Here is an 18574-nt window from a genome sequence, read left to right as displayed (position 1 = left end):
CCTCTACGCGAGCCATTCTTTCGGTTTTCAAATACGTGGTCTGTAGCCACTGTAATATGATCTTTACACTGGCTATGCTCCTTCACATTCTCTGCGCTACGATCGGATTGTTGCTGACGAATGACGACGACAATATTCTCGGCACCAACTACGATCGTAGCGCAGAGAATGTGAGCCGGAGAATAGCAGGCTGCGCGCTGGCCTGTGCGCATGCGTGCTGGAGCAAGTGGGGGAGAGGCTTGTAAAGATCATATTACAGTGGCTACAGACCACGTATTTGAAAACCGAAAGAATGGCTCGCGTAGAGGAATATCAACTGTCGATTCATGCAATGTGATTGATGAAAACAACCGTTTAGCGGCCGAAAATGGATTTTGAGAAGCTGCATTCCCTATGCCCCGTGCGCCGCCATTACATGGATATACTGGCTCGCGCTGGATTTTAAATTTCTTCTACAGGCCTCCGAACAACACAAAAGTGATCTGGGTGAGTCAAACTTCTTATAATATGTCGTAAATAAGGTCCAGGTTGTCAAAAACGAGCATAGTCCTTTAAGTAGGCCTATAATATATGTATTAAATTCAAATTAGCAAAAACATTCATTTTCCTTGTGGTGAATTCTGGAGCTCCCATTGATGTTGATGTGGCCTGAACTCCCTACTATCGGCAGTGGAAAACACAGAAGAGTGAAAAAAAACAAAAGCGAATAGAGGTGGTAAAATGTGGTGGAAAAATGCCTTTAGTTTATGTGTGTGTGTGTGTGTAAGTGTGCGTGTGTGTTTGTGCGTGTGTGTGCATGTGTGTGTGTGAGAGAGACTCACAGCTTCCACTGGTACATGGTGACAGGTGGGTTGGCATCTGCGGTGCAGGTGAGCTGGACATCCTGGCGGTTCAGGTACCAGTTCGCATCAAAGCCTTCGATCTTCACCTCCGGCTCGTCTGCAAGGAGAGAGACGTCTCGGATAATTACACACAGGGTGTAAGTTAGTAGGTGATACTGGCTCATTTGCAGCCAGTCCTATAATGATAATAATAATAATAATAATAATAATAATAATCATCATCATCATCAACATCATAATGATATTAATCATAATATTAATAATAAAAATCATACGTTTCTACGGAGTACACAAAGTCGCTTTACATTTTTTCATCTCCGCGATGCATATCGTCACATTTTTATATTGCAGTATCTCGTGGCACAGAGATTTAGACTGCATGTTGAGCACCACTCCACCACAACAAAACATCTGGTCAGCTACATTAACACAAAGCTATAGTGTTTCAGAGGTACCTCGGGGATGAATGGGATAGGCTGTCTCATAGGTGCATCTCTGCTGTGATGACAGAGAGAGAGAGAGAAAGAGAGAGAGAGATAAAGAGAAAGAGAGAGAGAGAGCCTTACACTGAACATTGAGCACCACGCTGTCCGTGATCCTCTCGTTGCGGTATGTGACGATGCAGGTGAGCTTCTGCTTGTGGGTCTCGCGGCTGGGAATCACCACGTAGTTGCTACGCACTGTCACTGTGCCGTTGGCGTTCCTCGTCTCCTGGAAGGTGGCCTCGCCCTTCAATCTGGTTTCCCACTTGATCACGCTCGGGGGCTTGCCATTGGCCGACAGGCAGGTGGCCACCGTCATCTTGCGCTTCTGAGCTCGGGCAACGATGGTGGGCGTGGTCAGGGTCATACGTGTCACAGGACGAGCTGAGGAGAGAGGGAGAGACAGAAAAGAGAGAGAGACAGAGAAGAGAGAGAAAGAGCATACAGTAAAAGCATATAAGTGCAAAGTCTTCAATCATCAGTTAACTCTAATTTAAAGTGCATGATGCACCTCAAATAGCACTTAACTATTACCGGTAAGTAAATTGCTTCTCTCTCTCTCTCTCTCTCTCTCTCTCTCTCTATATATATATATATTTTTTTTTTTCAGTAAGAATCTCATCTTCTGTTCTGATCTTCACACGCAGATTTGTTAATAACAGTAATTTGAAATGTAATGAATCTAAGAGGGGTGAGAAGTTCTGTGATTGAAATGAAGAAAAACATGTTTTTCCTTCCATCGCTTGACGCTCGATGCGCTTGTCAAAAAACAGATGCAGAAGCCACACTTTTTTTTTCTCTTCCAAAATGCACAAAGTGATCCAATTGATATCCTTTGCGAGTTGCCAATTAGACATTTCCTCAAGCTTCATCAAAAGGGAGGCTTGAGCGACTGCGCAACTGTATGGAGATATGAGCTGGGTGTTTTGTGCAAGCAGCAAATAGACATGGAGATCTCCCTTTGAACACTGTCAGCCGGTTATCGGTGTACGCCAAGGCGTCAAAGGGACTCGGGAGGGGCACAGACACAAAATGGTGGCTTGGAGCTGACGAGTCAAAAAGGACTACTTAAGCCAAGGGCTTTTCCTTTCCAGGGGCTTAATGGAAAACACACTAACACTCCTCTTTTGTAATTAGATGTCTAATCAGAGCCAGCATATAACCTTTTCAAAGCTGCCTGACTGTAAAATAAATGACTTTCTGCTCTCCCTGTCCACAACCCCCGGATTACTGCGCTACGATGCTGCTTCCACACCCACGCACCAGGTTGCCTGCCTTGATTTCTCTTTTTAAGTTCCTTTTTTTTTTTTAATTGTATTTACACTATGATTATATCTACATGAAAGGCTGTGGGAAATCTATACTATACCATGTATGAAATCAGCACTTCAAACTGAGGAGGACGCATGTGGAGTGCCATGTTTTCCTAATGAACTACACTGACCTTTCAATTAAGCAAAGGAGATCGAACGTTTAAGGGTGGAGTCATACAGCCCGTACATTAAAGGAGAATGCTCTTTTTCGACAACCTGGACCTTATTTACGGCATATTATAAGACGTTTGACTCACCGAGATAACTTTGGTGTAATTCGGAGGCCTGTAGAAGAAATTTAAAATCCAGCGCGAGCCAAGTATATCCATGTAATGGCGGCGGACGGAGCACCGAGAATGCAGCTTCTAAAAAATGTATTTTCTGCCGCAAAACGGTTGTTTTCATCAATCTATTTTTATGAATCGCTAGTTGTGCTTCCATAGAGCGAGGGCTTGTTGTGGTTTTCACATGCCTCTGTAATATGATCTTTAGAAACGTCTTTAGAAACGACATAAAGCTTCCCCACTTGCTCCAGCACGCATGTGCACAGCGCGCAGACTGACTATTCTCCGTCTGTAGGCTACACTCGCGGCTCACATTCTCTACGCTACGATCGGCTTCCATCATATTCTAAGTCATCTTCTATATCCTCAAAATCTGATAAATATTCAGCCATTTTGCACACAATATTCCAGGCACCAATAAGCCGATCATAAAAGTTATCTCGGTGAGTCAAACGTCTTTTAATATGCCGTAAATAAGGTCCAGGTTGTCGAAAAAGAGCATTCTCCTTTAAGAACCTTCAAACCCCACGGAGCAGTGGGACGCTGTATCCCTGTGTTGGCTCTGTTGGGCTCCCCCCTGCTGTGCAGGCCCTCAGGCACCTCCTCCACCTCACCTCGGGGACTAGAGCGCCTCTCGGCGCCGCACGGCGGCTACGGGCCTTACCGAACACAGTGAGGTTGACCATGTTCTCGCGGTTGCCGGCGGGGAAGGTGGTGTACTCGCAGATGTAGGCGGCCTCGTCGGACATCTGCAGGTTGCTGAAGACGATGGTGGTGTCCTCCAGGGACGGCGTGCGGTGGCGGACGGCGGGCTGCTTGAAGCTGACCCGCTCCTTGAAGGGTGCCAGGACGGACACGCCCAGGGCGGGGTTGGCGATGGCCACGTTCTGCTTGGTGCCGTTGAGGAACTTCTGCCAGGTGACCTGGGATATCTTCACCGGAGGGTTGCTGTTGACGAATATGCAACGCAGCTCCACCTGAGCTCCAACGAAGCCCGACTTCACGGAATCCATCTGCACCATTTGGCCATGGCACCCTGCAGGAGCCAGGAGGAGAGAGAGAGAGGGGAGAAAATACAATGAATTACTATTAACAAGAAGCCAAGAGCCAGGCATAATGCCACAGTCAATACCAACTACATGCAGCAACACGCAAGACAAAGAGGCGATTCTACCTGCTAGACAGTGCGCTCACACACACACGCACGCACACACGCACGCTTGCACACACACACACACACACACACACACACACACACACACACACACACACACACACATACATACATACATACATACATACTCTTTCTCTCTCACTCTCAAGCTCGCACTTGATCACACGGGTACAACGGCACGCCCGGCCAGGTCCACACACACACCTGGTCTCTAACACCTGGGCGTGTAGGGGAAGTGTGATAAACATAACGCCCTGGTCCCTAGTCACTAGGGCACTGCTTCTGATGAGAGGAGAGGGGAGGGGAGAGAGGGAGCCAATGCATCACTAATGAAGGAGTGTGAGGGCAGCGATCTGGAGCCAAGTCATCTCTACGCCTCGCTCCCTCGCTCCCACTCTACCTACCCCTCCAAACCTGGCCGGCCCCGTTCTGACTTTAATTACATTTCAGTCCCCTAAGTTCAACGGGCGCCTGAAGCATCTATTAAAAGGAAACAAAGAGAAGTTCTTGTGCGAGCGCTCCCACTAAGAGAACACGCACATTAGCTACAAAACAAAGCAGCAATTAGCCAAAGAAAGGGCCCTCTCCCATCTTCAATGCCCATGAGGGGTCTTGAGGACGAAAGAAGGTCAATTAGGACCCCCCCCCCCACACAGACACACACACACACTCCAGAGGTAGTTTATTTCTTGTCTCAGTCATCACCCAGGTAGTTACACCCCTCTCTCCATATGATGTCAGACTGGTCAAGCAATCGGCAAACAGCCGCCCAAAAACACTGTAATGATCAGATGAACAGGTAAGATCAAACCCACAGGAAGACAAAGGTGGGATTCAGAATTTGTTTTTAATCAGAAAATTCTAACACTCCCAGTGTTAATCCTGTTGCATTCATCAAAAACCTACAACTGGGTGGAGTCTAACTCTACCACAGGCCTGGGTGGCTAAGTTACTGTCTGCAGGTCTTACTACAGTATAGAGCATAGAACAGAGTCTAACTCTGCCACAGGCCTGGGTGGCTAAGTTACTGTCTGCAGGTCTTAGTACAGTGTAGAGCATAGAACAGAGTCTAACTCTGCCACAGGCCTGGGTGGCTAAGTTACTGTCTGCAGGTCTTAGTACAGTGTAGAGCATAGAACAGAGTCTAACTCTGCCACAGGCCTGGGTGGCTAAGTTACTGTCTGCAGGTCTTAGTACAGTGTAGAGTCTAGAACATAGTAGAACTCTACCACAGGCCTGGGTGGCTACGTTACTGGCTGCAGGTCTCAGTAGAGTACTGGTACTACGCTCACACCGGCTCCAAAACAATGAGCCACAGCAGTGATGGATAATCGCTGCTCACAGAGATACATCTTCCAGGCAGGAATCTTTAAAATGTGCAAGAGGGTCTGAGAGGGCAACATCAATGGAGACTCGAGCTGAACACAGCATGCGATCTGGCAGAGGGCCTGTAGCCAGCAGCCAGAAATGCTGGCTGTGTTGAGAAAACCACAGCCAGGAGAGTAGGCTGCAACGTGTGGGTGTGTCTACATGTGCTGTTATCGAACGCACATACTGCATGTCCACCATCATCTCGGCAACCGGCCAATGTATGATGTTGACGTTCGGCTGTTTATTCCCCGGCATTCCTTCGCCTGTGAAGTGGTTCAGATCAGCGCCGGTACCTGACGGACACTGTCCGGTAAAAAGTTAGTTAAGCGCATGCAGAAGGACAGCCTACAGTCGTGCAGCGCTATGGTCAACTCAAGATCCATGACACCAAGGGGTGGATTACAAGCTGGCTTTCAATGCTACCAGGTAGCTACAGCCTTCCATTAGCATTCTAGCTTTCTGTAGGACTAAATGAAGTTCAAAATAACATTACCTAACGAACAGAATATGTTTGATTACAGTGTTTCCACTAGGACAGCAGCGGAGGTGATGAACTTGTGTGATCATGAACAGTTGTTACGTGAAATTGGCTGTCTTCCTGTGGATCTAGCGGTGAGTAAAATCAACCAAATGTCAAGCAGTGGACACCATAGGATTCTACTCGAGATACAGAATCTAGTTATCTGCTTTTGAACAGTCTGGAATTGGGCCTTGCATCTGTATGGCCAGGTAGATTACATCAACTGCAAATAAATATTTACAGAACAGCTGAATAAGCTATCTTGAATGACTATCCTCTAAAGCTGAGTTTCCCAGCCTGGGGTCCAGGCCCCCCTTAGGAAGGCGCCTGGCCTAAGACAATTTGAGGCCTTAATATCATATTTAGGCAGACAACTATTTGTTAGAGAATCATGACATTGACATGTCACACAGCAATTGTAATGAAATACATGAAATACTTATGTCTGATAAAGCCAAAAGCCTCGTCTCTACTACACTACAATACCGTTATAAATTCAACAAATTAAATTGACTCCGATTTATGTCAACATTAATGTTACTGCTAAGCTGTTGAAGCACAGATAGATAGATAGATAGATAGATAGATATATAGATAGATAGATAGATAGATAGATAGATAGATAGATAGATAGATAGATAGATAGATAGATAGATAGATAGATAGATAGATAGATAGATAGATAGATAGATAGCCCAGTTGAATAGGCTATCTTGCCCTGTGCTGTGTATGCTGAGTGATCGTCATTTGTAATGTGACGCATTGCTCTTCAGCCTTCAAGTGCAGTACTTTGAGGACGACAAAAAGGCACGCTGGTAAAAATAAATAAATTTGGCAGCATTTTTAAGGAACACATATCATCCTTCATTTCCTCTAGAGCATGCCAACAAGACATTCTCCACAGAGATTTAAAATAACTTGAGGGACTTGGAGATGACAGATTGATGGAGTAATACAGTGTGACAGGGAGCTCCGTCGACCTCGTCTCTGGCACCTTGAGGAACACCTGTGTCCTTGTGCACCCTGGGGCAGTAGTATACTTCATTCTATTACCGCCTACATCACCTGTTAAGGCAGTGTCTGATGTAGTATGATGCTTCCTGAAATACCAATACAATGTAGTGTGTGCCAACAGCAGTTAGCATTGTATCTACAGATGAAACCGTGTGTGTGTGTGTGTGTGTGTAAGGGGGGCATTGAAACTCATAAATATGTATCTATCTGCAGTCCGCTTGAACACTGAAACAACACTGACAGGGTTTGGAGATGGGGGCGACTGCTGTGCCCTCCTCCTCTTCTGGGCCGCAGGTCGCTCCCTGCTCTCATGCTGCAGTGGAAAAACAGCGGCCCACGCAGACGCGGCCCTGGGGGGACCGGCGTAATTACACAGCTGCAGCCCCCGACAACCCCCTCAGCGCACGGCCAGGGGCCTCCCGGGGCCCCCGACTACTGGAGGACTGAAGGGGGCCTTGGCAGGGAACAGCAGAGGAGCTGTAATTAGAGCTGTGAGCTGCCGACAGAAAGAGAGAGAGAGAGCAAGAGTAGAATAGAGGAGAGGAGCAGGGGAGAAAGAGGGAGAGAGTTGGCAAATCAGCTTGGTAAAGAGATCAGAGGATAGAAAGAGAGAGAGAGAGAGAGAGAGAGAGAGAGAGAGAGAGAGAGAGAGAGAGAGAGAAGGAGACAGACAGACAGACAGACAGGAAAACGTGCACTGAGAGCTAGAAGACTCTTCTTCAGTACAGAGGCAGGGTTGTGGGGAGGCGGGGCAGTGGGGAAGTAGCATAACTCTTGGGGGTTGCTGCTTTGTTCTCTGACTGTGGGAGCTGGGGGGGGGGTCAGGCGGGGCAGCCTTGCTCAAATGCACCTGGGGCAGAGCATTGCCAAGGTGTGTGTGTGTGTGTGAGGGGGTGGGGGGTTCTATTTGTGTGAGAAAAATGCAAAAGCACAAACAAACAAAGCAGGAGAGCAGAAATAGGGGGGGAGTCAGAGAGGTACAGAGGAGAACAGAACGATCAGGCTCACGTCAGGTGAGCTGGTTGATGGGGGGTGGGAGGCATGCAGGGCACTACTAAAACAGCTGGTTGGTAGTCTGGCCGCAAGGACCTTGTCTTTGACGGGGACACGCCGACGGGGGTCCTGCTGCGCAGACAACCCTCAGCCGTGGTCGGATGCGGGATGTCAGGCTACATGGGAAGGCATGTGCCCCGTGCTGTCTACATATGGTGTTCGAAAGGAAAAACTACATATGGCCCGAAAGCGTCGGCCAGCAGTAGCTCTAGAGTTAGACGATGACCTTGGCGCTCAGCACTAATCCGGCTCCAAGATCCTCTTTATAAAATGGTGACTGAATCAAATTGAATTGGGATTGATTAAAACTTCCCTCAGAGTGCTGAATAACACCGTAGATAAAATAGCTGGCACTGCAATCAATGTGGACCGTCAGAAAGTACATGCAAGTAAAAGATCACGTCAATTCTGATTACAGGCTGAGATCAAATTCTATAAGTATGGATATAAGGCTCTATGTAACAATATCCTACTATCAAGGTGCGCTGAGAAGGAGGAAAACATACTGTACAGTAGTACATAAATAAAACACAGACTGAGTCCTCCTTGCTGTAATTAGCCTACATCACGTCAGACTAGGTTTGCAAAGGGGCGGGAAAATTCTAGTTAATTTCTTACCAGAAACTTAAGAAGAAATGAACCATGGGTAACCAAGGTAAGCACTTTTTCTCTTTAATGTTGCAAAAAAAAGAAGGATTTTGTCCCATTTTAGCCAATTTACCCTGACCTAGTGTCCAGTTACTGCCCACTAGCTGTTGAGGATTCGTCACGCAAACCGGACGGTCAGGGATGCGTTGGGGAGAGACAACTCGTTGGTAATTCCGACACCAGACGGGGTCGCTGTGGCGCAATGAACCCTCGAGCCGAGATTAAACTAACCACCCACGGGGAGCGGCGGCCCAATATGGCGCCTGGAGTCCGGCCCACAGTGCCCGGTGGGCAGCTGCACCGAAACACGATGCAGTGGACCGCTATTGGAGCCCTAGAACAGGGAACTTTAATGTAGTTGGAAAAAAAACCACATATAAAATGCAATTCTAAATCTTGCAGCATGATCTTGGTTAAAACAACCTGATTTAATGCAAATTCAGTCTATTTCAACCCTGCACTGTGCATTCCTCCATCACAATGCATTCTTCCATAGATACACAGATTATTCCCAGCATCCTACACACTACCGCAGGGCTATTGACGCCACGCCCTCTGCATGCACTGTGCATTCTTCCATCACATGCACAGATAATTCTTAGCATCCTGCAGACTACAACAGTGCTGTAGAATCCATGAAGGTCTACTCTACTAATTTATGTCAAAAACATTTACAAAATTTGTATTAGAAATGTTTGTATGCATGTCTGCTCATGACAAAACAACACATTTATATTTATGTCTATGTATGAGAAGTTAAATACAGTTAGTATAAATAATCCCCAAATGTCCAGTTAATTCCCATTGATTCCCATACATCCCTGTTAATTCCTGTGGAAAGTTTCCAACTTTGAATATTTCTGGAATTTTTGCAGCCCTACTGTACGTCAGACTGATACCTATTCTGTTACTCAATTGTCTACATGAAGGGACATGAAGGACTATTGTCTTTGTTCAGCTCTACTGAATATGTGATGCCCCAGAATACCTCTGAAAGAATACATCCTCAGACTAGCACACTATTCTGTTGACGGAGTGCCGGTACGGGCTATTCAGGCCAAAACTAGTACATGTAAACAAGCATTACTGTGTTATTCTTCCACCAGCCTCCACTCTTACACATCGTGCTGGTCAGAGCCTAGAGTATGTGAGAGTGATGGTGCCTGTGCTTAAGTGGGCCGCCACCGGAGGCAGCGCGTCCCGCTACGCCCTGGGCAATGGCTATTTAATGCAGTCCCAGTTCCCACGGCAATGACACAGGGCCCTGTCCCATTCACTCAGCCACATGTGTGCAGATCAGTCTGAATCCAATACAAACGCACAAACGCGCAAGCGCACAAGCGCACACACAGACACGCACACAATGCATTTTTTCTCCTGCATTAGCCCAGAATACTGAGCCAAATTAATATAATTTTTTTCCCATTCTGGGATCCCGGTGGCATGCAGCACATCCCATTAATTAACCACAGAATGGATCGTTAGGAAACACATTAGATACTGAAGACCATTGTGCCCAGATGATCAAATGACAAACGCAATCATACTGTAGCCTATATACTGTTGGAGGAAAGGATGACTGTAGCTCTAGTGTAAATATCACAGAAAATGATAATGCATTACAAAGGAATTAGCTGAAAACAAGGGTCTTTTAACTTATCTGTCACATTGTCTATGTGTGCTGATTTGTTTGTATGGAGGGGGTGTGTTCGATGGAGGGTTTGTGTAAACCTAGACTTAAAGAGTGTTGGGTAAAGAGGTTGGTCTCTGTTAGGTAAACAACGCCCCACCAGCTTTGTCAGTTTCCTCTAACCTCTGTTTCTAACTCAGTAAACATGTGCGGTAGCACTTGTCAGAACCTTACTGCAACAGCGGGAGCTCCATGACTCATTTCTACTCTATCCTCAAATGAAAATGGTTCCAATTTGAAAAACTATTTTGTATTATACAATATACCCACTCATGGAGAGGGCATGGCAACTGCTGCGACGTAAATGTAACTCATTAGCCAGAATGTTTATTTGCAGAGCTCACTTCCCTATTTGGTGTGTGCGGTCTGTGGGAGAAGCCGGCGAGCGTATTTGTTTGACGAGGGACAGTGAATTACCTGGTTGTGGGGTAGAGTAGAGTGCCGGGGCTCCTACCAGGCAGATGGAATTACAACCTCCAGGTTCCTGGTGCAGAACACCGGCCATGTCCGCCATGTACTAAAATCTCTCACCTCAGGCATTCTCTCCCCCTGCCCACTGGACTAGTGGCAGTCGGAAAGATTCAGAGCCCACGCCGATGCCCGGCGAGCAGCTCCCGAGGGGTTTTTAAATGTCAAGGGGATGAATCGGTTTGCCTGCCATCAAGCTTCACATCTCGATTCATCACTGCGCCGCTTGAAGCTACGCTCCTCCATTTTGATATCAGAGGAGTGGTGAGGAGACCGAAGGGTGCAAATCAGCGCCCCATTTAACAGGTCTCTCACGCCGTCTTTCTATTCATGGTCAGAGCATTTTCACCCGTTCAGTGTAAATATAAAAACAAGGCATTTAAACCTGAAACGGTAATCTGGGATTTGCCTATTCTATGACCTTGGCAATGATAAATACGGCTGGGCCAAATATAAGACCTGAGAGTCTCTAGCAAGCGTAAACAATCTCCCAGAAGGCCCTGTCCCGCCCCCTTCTCTTCTCTGTCTCTCCCACACACATATGTAGCCTACTCTCTCTCTCTCTCTTTGTTTCCCTCTACCTCTCCCTGTCTATCTCTCTATCACCCGCTCTCTCCTCCTAGCTCTCTCTGAACAAGGACCCAGTGGTTTCGGTTCCGCAATCATAAATAAACATTGTTGACGTTACCTGACCAAAAGGCTGAATGACATCACCCCCCTCCCCCATCCGAAACAAGATAACAGGCCACCTGTCACTGACCAAAAGTACAGGCACAAGAAGGGGGGAGGAGAGTCGAAAACATCCAAATGGTCAATGATTACATTAACAGAAACTAAGAAGAGTTTCAATGCCTTTCAGACTTGGCTGTATCTGAATTAAGATGTAGTGAGAGGGTATAAAAAACACACTCAGATATAAAGCATAATCTGATGCCTCCTATGCCGGGACTCCAGAGGTTATTTTGCCCAGATAATATTACTCAACAAAGCTCCTCCTGCTGGATACTTTAATAATGCAAAGGTTTCCTCCGGCTTCGAATGTGTGGCAGCTGCTGGATGTCTTAATAGGAAAACACTCTGATCAATAAATAAAGGAGACAGTGGGCAGTACGGAGAGCATTCTGGGCCGGGCAGAGCCTTGGCGGGTTAAGCAGGTCGTCTGAACATGTAGGTAAGAGTTAAAGGGGTTATATGAATGTGTTGTTGAGGATTTCAGGGAGGATTTAAGGGCAGGGTTGGGGGTCGGAGGTGCAGTGAGAACGACAAGAACAGGGTCGGGCTGGATGGGCCGATTACAGCACTCAGGATATTAAAGTATAGGAGAGTTCCTGGATGGGGCATGTCTGCCCGCCCCGCCACACAGAGAATCCATGATCCACTCCACTCAGTGTCAGGGCAGCAGCATATACACACAGCCTAGGCACAGCACTCTGGCAATATCCCTGCAGGAGAATATGTTGTGCTTCGGTTATATCTGAAGGTGAAAAACTGTGAATGAACTTTGGTCTCCCTCTCCAGACAGATGACTACTACTCTGACGTAGAGCACCCGCATGAATCAGACTCAACACCAGTACTGATATTAGCGACCTTGTGACCATCTGTGCAGACTATCCATAGGCTAATGCATTTCCAGTGTGTAGGATTAAGGTGAAGCATGGCTTTCATCTGGAAGTCTACTGTAGCACCTACTGTACCTAGTCCTGAGCCAGCAGCCCGACTGCACCTCGCACCTCTAACGCACATTCAGCGAATCCAGGATGAAATGCATGAAAAATCATGAGAAAAAAGTGCTGAGAAAAGGGCAAGGGCTGTGGACAACCACCAAGCATGATGAATCCTTCTCTCTCACCATCTGCTCCATTGTCCACAAATAAAGATAAGTCTTGTGAAAATGTAATGGAACATTTCCGAGTGATATGGTGGGAAAGCCTGTTAGATATTTGACTAAACATTCAAACAAACATATCAAATGTAATTAGGAAGGTCGCGTTTCCAGCCGTGCGGAAGCTTACTTATGTCCCTGGCTGAGAGAGATAAAACAAGAAAACATTTCATCATGTGTCATTCATAACCACAATCTTAAAAAAATAATAAAAAAAGGAATACAATATTGATACTGAGCGAAACGCAAACCCGCAAACACATGCAGCCTTCAAGGAGGCCTGATGAGAGCAATGTGCACGCTGACCTTTCGCTCGAGTCAACGATCTGTCCGTGTTTTTTTTTTCTTCTCCTTCTTTACCGAGACCGCCTGGCGTCTTCACACAGTGGACCTGCTCTACTGGGAGAGATCAATCCCCTTCACTGCAGTAAGATGGTAAATGGCAAATGGACTCGACTTATATATAGCGCTTTTATCCAAAGCGCTTCACAATGGCCTCTCATCTCATTCACCCATTCACACACACACCCACACATTCATACAACAATGGCAGTAGGCTGTCATGCAAGGTGCTAGCCTGCTCACCGGGAGCAATTTGGGGTTCAGTGTCTTGCCCATGAAAGGGCATTTTGACATATGGACGGGAGGAGCCGGGATTCAAACCGTCGACCCTGCCATCATTGGACAACCCGCTCCATCTCCCGAGCCCCAGAGACCTGCTCTAGCAAGTCATTAAAGATACGTGAGGAATCAAACTGTATCTGGCTGTCATCAAAGTGCATCCGCAATGGTGCCTGGGATGAAAGCAGGACAACGGAGCACGCGGCCCTGCTCGTTGTTGGTATGGTGTGTAATGTTGTTCTCGCTCAGGCAGAGATACCGGCTGGGGCCGGCCATGTATTCCGTCAGAACCATTAACGTGTAGGAGTGGGAATTCACACTCCAGCTGGAAGAGGTGGTGTGCTGAAGACCCTGTCTGCTGCTATCAATTAACAGGGACATTTAGTATTTGTCGGCCCAGCCGTCCTCAGGGAGCTCTGATGAATGCCACCCTACTGCAGAAACTGTGTGCAAGGGCAGGCCAGGCCATTTGTAAGCCGAGGAGGCAATCGAGGTAGCCTGGGAAACCAAGCGTGGAAAACCGGTACAGACTGTCTCCTATAGACGACCGCTTGGCTCTGGTGGGTGTAGCTACTGTATGTGACTGTCAATCGTCGCTACCAGAAATGTGTTTGACGTCACGTTCATCATCAACCTTTATTTAATCAGGCAAGTCAATTAAGAACAATTTCTTTTTTACAATAACAGCCTGATAGGAAGCAAAAGGCCCCCTAAGGGGATGGGGAATAAATAAATAAAAAGATTCCTCCTCTGGTCGATTGAAACTAAAGTCTGGTTAAGCAGGCTTCAGTTGACGTGGTCATCATCCATACATTCCATTAAAAAAAGTAGCATCAATGCAGTTTGTGGGAAAGTGCCTGTACTGTACAAATTATGCAGCTATGAAATCAAAAGGAGGCCCTGTTCGATTGTTCAGTGTTAGAAGTAACAGACATACCAGTAGCAGATCGTATCATTTAGACGTAACGGATCATCAGGTCCCACTGTCAAAACTTGTTACAAAGGGAGACCGTGCATTTTCAGTGATGGCACCTGGGCTATGGAACAAGTTTCCTCTGAACATCAAGTCCACCACCACCCTGGACTCTTTTAGAGCACATCTTAAAACTCACCTCTTTGCCACAGATGATCTCTTATTCATGTCCTTGTCGTGTGTCTTAAATGTAGTTTCTAGATTATTGTGTGTGTCTGTAGTCCTATTTTTTCCCGTTTTCCTTTTTTTTCATATTATGAAAATTGAAGTTGCGAAGAACCCACTCAATATAACGAGCAGCAGTTTAGGATCATTACATTTGTCATATTTTGTCATCAAAATCCATGTCCTGTGACAAGTGTCAACAGCTCTGAATCTTGAAGCCATTTTTCTCTGTTTAGTGATTTCAGGTGTACCAACATTCCCAAAAGCATATCTTCTTCAAATATTAGCAGATTTCAATGCATGGTACATCATTTGAAAGCTTACAATTTACACTTTCACAGCCTGTAAAAACAAAAATGAAAAATGGCAGACATCAGGATCAAACCTCCAGTTGCAGTACTTCACTATAGGACTGAAGAGTGTGTTCATATAGGGTTAGCAGTACTTCACTATAGGACTGAAGAGTGTGTTCATATAGGGTTGGCAGTACTTCACTATAGGATTGTTTTCCAGGAGCAAATGGATCCAGCCCCACCCCCAACCCCCAACTCCACCCCCACCCCACCCCTTTTTCACTGGACCTTTGATCATAAAGCCCTGTGAAATCTGGTGGTTCGAGGCTGGACTCAAAGCAGAGCTGAGCCATTTCCTAAACCATGACCACACGAGATCTTTCCAGGGGGATTGGGGTAATACTCCATGTTCCACACACATAACCATCGGAATGTTCTCCGCATCTCGTGGCAAACGTGTTCCGTGTTCCCTCTCTCCGACCGACACATGTGCTCTCCAGCTGGATTGACTTCCCCAGCGCTCACCGAGCTCCAACACACACTCCTCCATCTCGCTCTCCTACGCGTCGCACTGTGAGATCAATGCATGTGTACAGGCATCAGTTCACATACTGCCTAGATTCGACTCAATTAATACAATATTAAGAAATATCTTTGGATCGGATCAAACATAATTCCCCACAGCGAAATGACTAATTCTCTAGTCTCTGGTATAGCATGTTTTACACAATCGAAGACTCAACAATGTTATTGCTACAGATATCACACATGTAACATTGAGCAAGAGGAATGAGACAGTGATGACCGTATGACACCAAAGACTGCATCAAGGTGAACAAGCTATTGTTTCTGGACAGACACCGGCATCCTCCCGGAGAGGAATATTTAATTGTTAGCATAATGAAGTGGATAAAGTGTTAACCAGTCAGAAATGTCAGCATTTGAGCCGCTGCACGCCACGGTATGCTTCAACGGGCCTTTCAATTAGCTGAGCAGCAACTGGCACCGAGACATGAGCGGGGACCACAAAGCCGCAGCGCGGGGGAAAGCAGGAGGCTGAGAAACTGGAGGGGCTGGTGTGGAGTTACACCAGTCTCCAGCGGTCTTTACATGTCTAACAATGCGTATTGACATAGGAGACCCTCGCTTCAAGGTCATTCCACAGTGGATCTTCATCTGTAAGATGAAAAGTACTGAACAGAAACGACGCAGAACCCCGGCTCTCTTCATGTGTGTGCAGGGAGTTAAAAAAAGGCCTGTAGTACTTTCTCTCACACCAAATCATGAGGTAACTGATTTGGTTTGCCTCTAGATGTTGCCTGAAAGCAGCCGGCTGGGTGGGCTGCGGGTTAGGGGGGGGTCTGTGGAACAGTCAGGAAACCAACCGCGAGGTTTACAGAGCCAGTGTTGAAAACCAAGGCGAGGCCTCACTCTGCTCAACCCTAACGACCTTCAGCTAAAACCAAAACACTCAGTGCATACATGCTGAAGTGAAATACACACTTTTCAACTCATTACTAAAGCTATGAGCATCAACATGAACATAGAGTCTAGATACTTTGAAAAAAGGGTTGCAAATGTCTGTGTTCAGGCAATTTAATTGCAGCATGAGGACTCTCGATGGTCGATGGCTATGCTATTAGCCACTATCAAGCCTGCCCCATAATTATCATGTGGGTTCAAAGAAATTCTGTAGTCAAACTCCATCAATGTGGACCCCGTGGGATGCAAAGAGCCTTCAAGAACAGAATGTTATTTGGCTGGTGGGCTTTGATGAGAGACTGAAAGGATCTATAAATAAATGTAAAAATATAAAAATAAATACAGCTGACCTATCATGATAGTGTTTAACTATTGATCAGACACTCTGGGGTGAGTGAGCAGGAGTCACAGGGAGATTCAACAACTCAATTAGACTGTATTGAAATTACTGTCAGTCATTCCAGTGCGGAGCCTATGGAAAGGCCTTGTGTTGCGGGAGAGAGGGCAATTAGACTGCTAGAGAGAGAGGCCGATTAGAATGCTAGGCTTGTGAGCAGGTAGGCAAACCGTCTCTCAGGATGGCAGAGTTTCCCACACGACAGCCGGTTAGTGTGGGACCCGAGCTCCCGCCTCCTTCTCCACCAACAACACCCAACCCCCAACCCCCCGATGAAATGATTCACATGCAAGACAACACTCTGGCATTAACTGTTCCTGAAGTCTGCTGGCATAGGTGCTTTGGGCTCCAGCTCAGACACACAAAGGTTTTAACCCGTCAGGCCAAAGTACTGCAAATGGCACGGAATGGGAAACACGCTCCTTCTGGGCCCTGTTTGGAGCTGCTGCTCTCCCTCCCTGCACCTGTAGTCTGGGCTGTTTGTCGTTTGACAGGATTGACAAGCTCCCTGGCAGAGCTGATTAAAAGCTTTAAGGTCAGCGAAGTGGGACAGCTATCGAGCGAACACCTGTCTCTCGTCTGAGTGCGCTGGCTCCCGCTGGGCGTGTCCTCCATAGAAGCAGGATCAATGGCTCCATTAAGACTCCATACACACTCCTGGTCCAAAGCCCTGTTTTGGCTTGCAAAATAATATTTCACCTGGCAATATTTCCTGATTTCACTGCTCCTTTCTCTGTGGTATTGTTGGTTTGGAAGCAGAGTAACTAAAATGTTTTGGGAAAAAACCTAAAGCTAGCCATTGTAAATGAACACTATTGTCAAAAACATTTTAAAATGTTGTGATAAAAAAAGTAGTTGTTTGAAACTACTGTTGGCAGCCTCCTGAATATTTCCCAGAAGATTACAGATCCTAGAAGAGACATTTTAAGTTTAGCTGGAGGCAATCTCCACAAACGTTTAGTTGACCATGTCTTGGTAACACATTTTCTCTCACTGCAGTTTGACTTGTTTGTGATGGGATCTTCCGTGCTGTTGTTTTTCCATCATATTCTTTGGTCTGCTACTCCTAGAATGGACATTTCAATTTCCTGCTGCTGGCGTTGGGTTGATGGTGGAGACACCTATTTCTGCAGATACCTGTGACTTCATTGGCTCCGCTCAGCGACCGCTGGTGGAGGGTAGCCTATATTTTCAGTCGTGTGTGTTATTTTGTTCGTTCGTTCGCATAGCAGGATTATACAAAAACTATCAGAGCGATTTTCATGAAACTCGGTGGAGGGGTGTAGCATGGGCCAAGTTAGAACACATTACATTTTGGTGCAGATCAGAATCACTAGGCGGATACCCGAATGAAAAGAAAACAACATTTGCCATACTTGGAACGGCTTCCTCCCCTTTAAGTCTACTTCTCCTGCCTGGTTTACTATACCGCCGGTAGCCGAGCGGTAATGCATCAGCAATGCATGTTCCCAGGTTCAGCTTTTGATATCTTTTGACCTTTTTTTTTTCTGTGTACGCCCAATATTACATAGCAGGATTATACAAAAACTACCAGAGAGATTTTCACGAAACTCAATGGAGGGATGTAGCATACAGTAAGCCAATTTAGAACCCATCCAAGAGACATGGACACTTAAATAGTGCTCCTCTCAGAGGCATGGACAGTGGGCTAGTGCCCCTCTACCCCTCCCAGAGGCATGGACACAGGACTAGTGCCTGTCCTTTTTACCTCCCAGAGGAATGAACACTGGACTTAATTTCTGTATATAGTTTTGTAACATGTCTTCTGTTAATTGTCTGTAATGGCTGATTGAAAAAATTACACAAGTATACAAGTATGTTCAGTTGTGTTCATGCATGACCACTTCTAATAAAAATCACTATCAGTACACCACAAAAA

General features: G+C 46.3%; 1 protein-coding gene across 1 annotated transcript in view; it reads right to left on the bottom strand.

The window, feature by feature from the left end:
* Positions 1-5721, bottom strand: part of nectin1b (nectin cell adhesion molecule 1b) — a gene marked incomplete at both ends in the record, with an annotated part of 110713 nt that extends 104992 nt beyond the window's left edge. Inside the window, 5 exon segments of the mRNA XM_084461343.1 lie at positions 822-939; positions 1409-1708; positions 3586-3957; positions 4238-4377; positions 5651-5721. Of these exon segments, the coding sequence (XP_084317469.1) occupies positions 822-939; positions 1409-1708; positions 3586-3957; positions 4238-4377; positions 5651-5721 (1001 nt within the window).
* Positions 5722-18574: the final 12853 nt, after the last annotated feature.

Source organism: Borostomias antarcticus, assembly GCF_949987555.1.
Source record: "Borostomias antarcticus genome assembly, chromosome: 1".
Lineage (NCBI taxonomy): Eukaryota > Metazoa > Chordata > Actinopteri > Stomiiformes > Stomiidae > Borostomias > Borostomias antarcticus.
The sequence above is the reverse complement of the archived record's forward strand: the minus strand, read 5'-3'. Positions and strand labels throughout refer to the sequence as shown.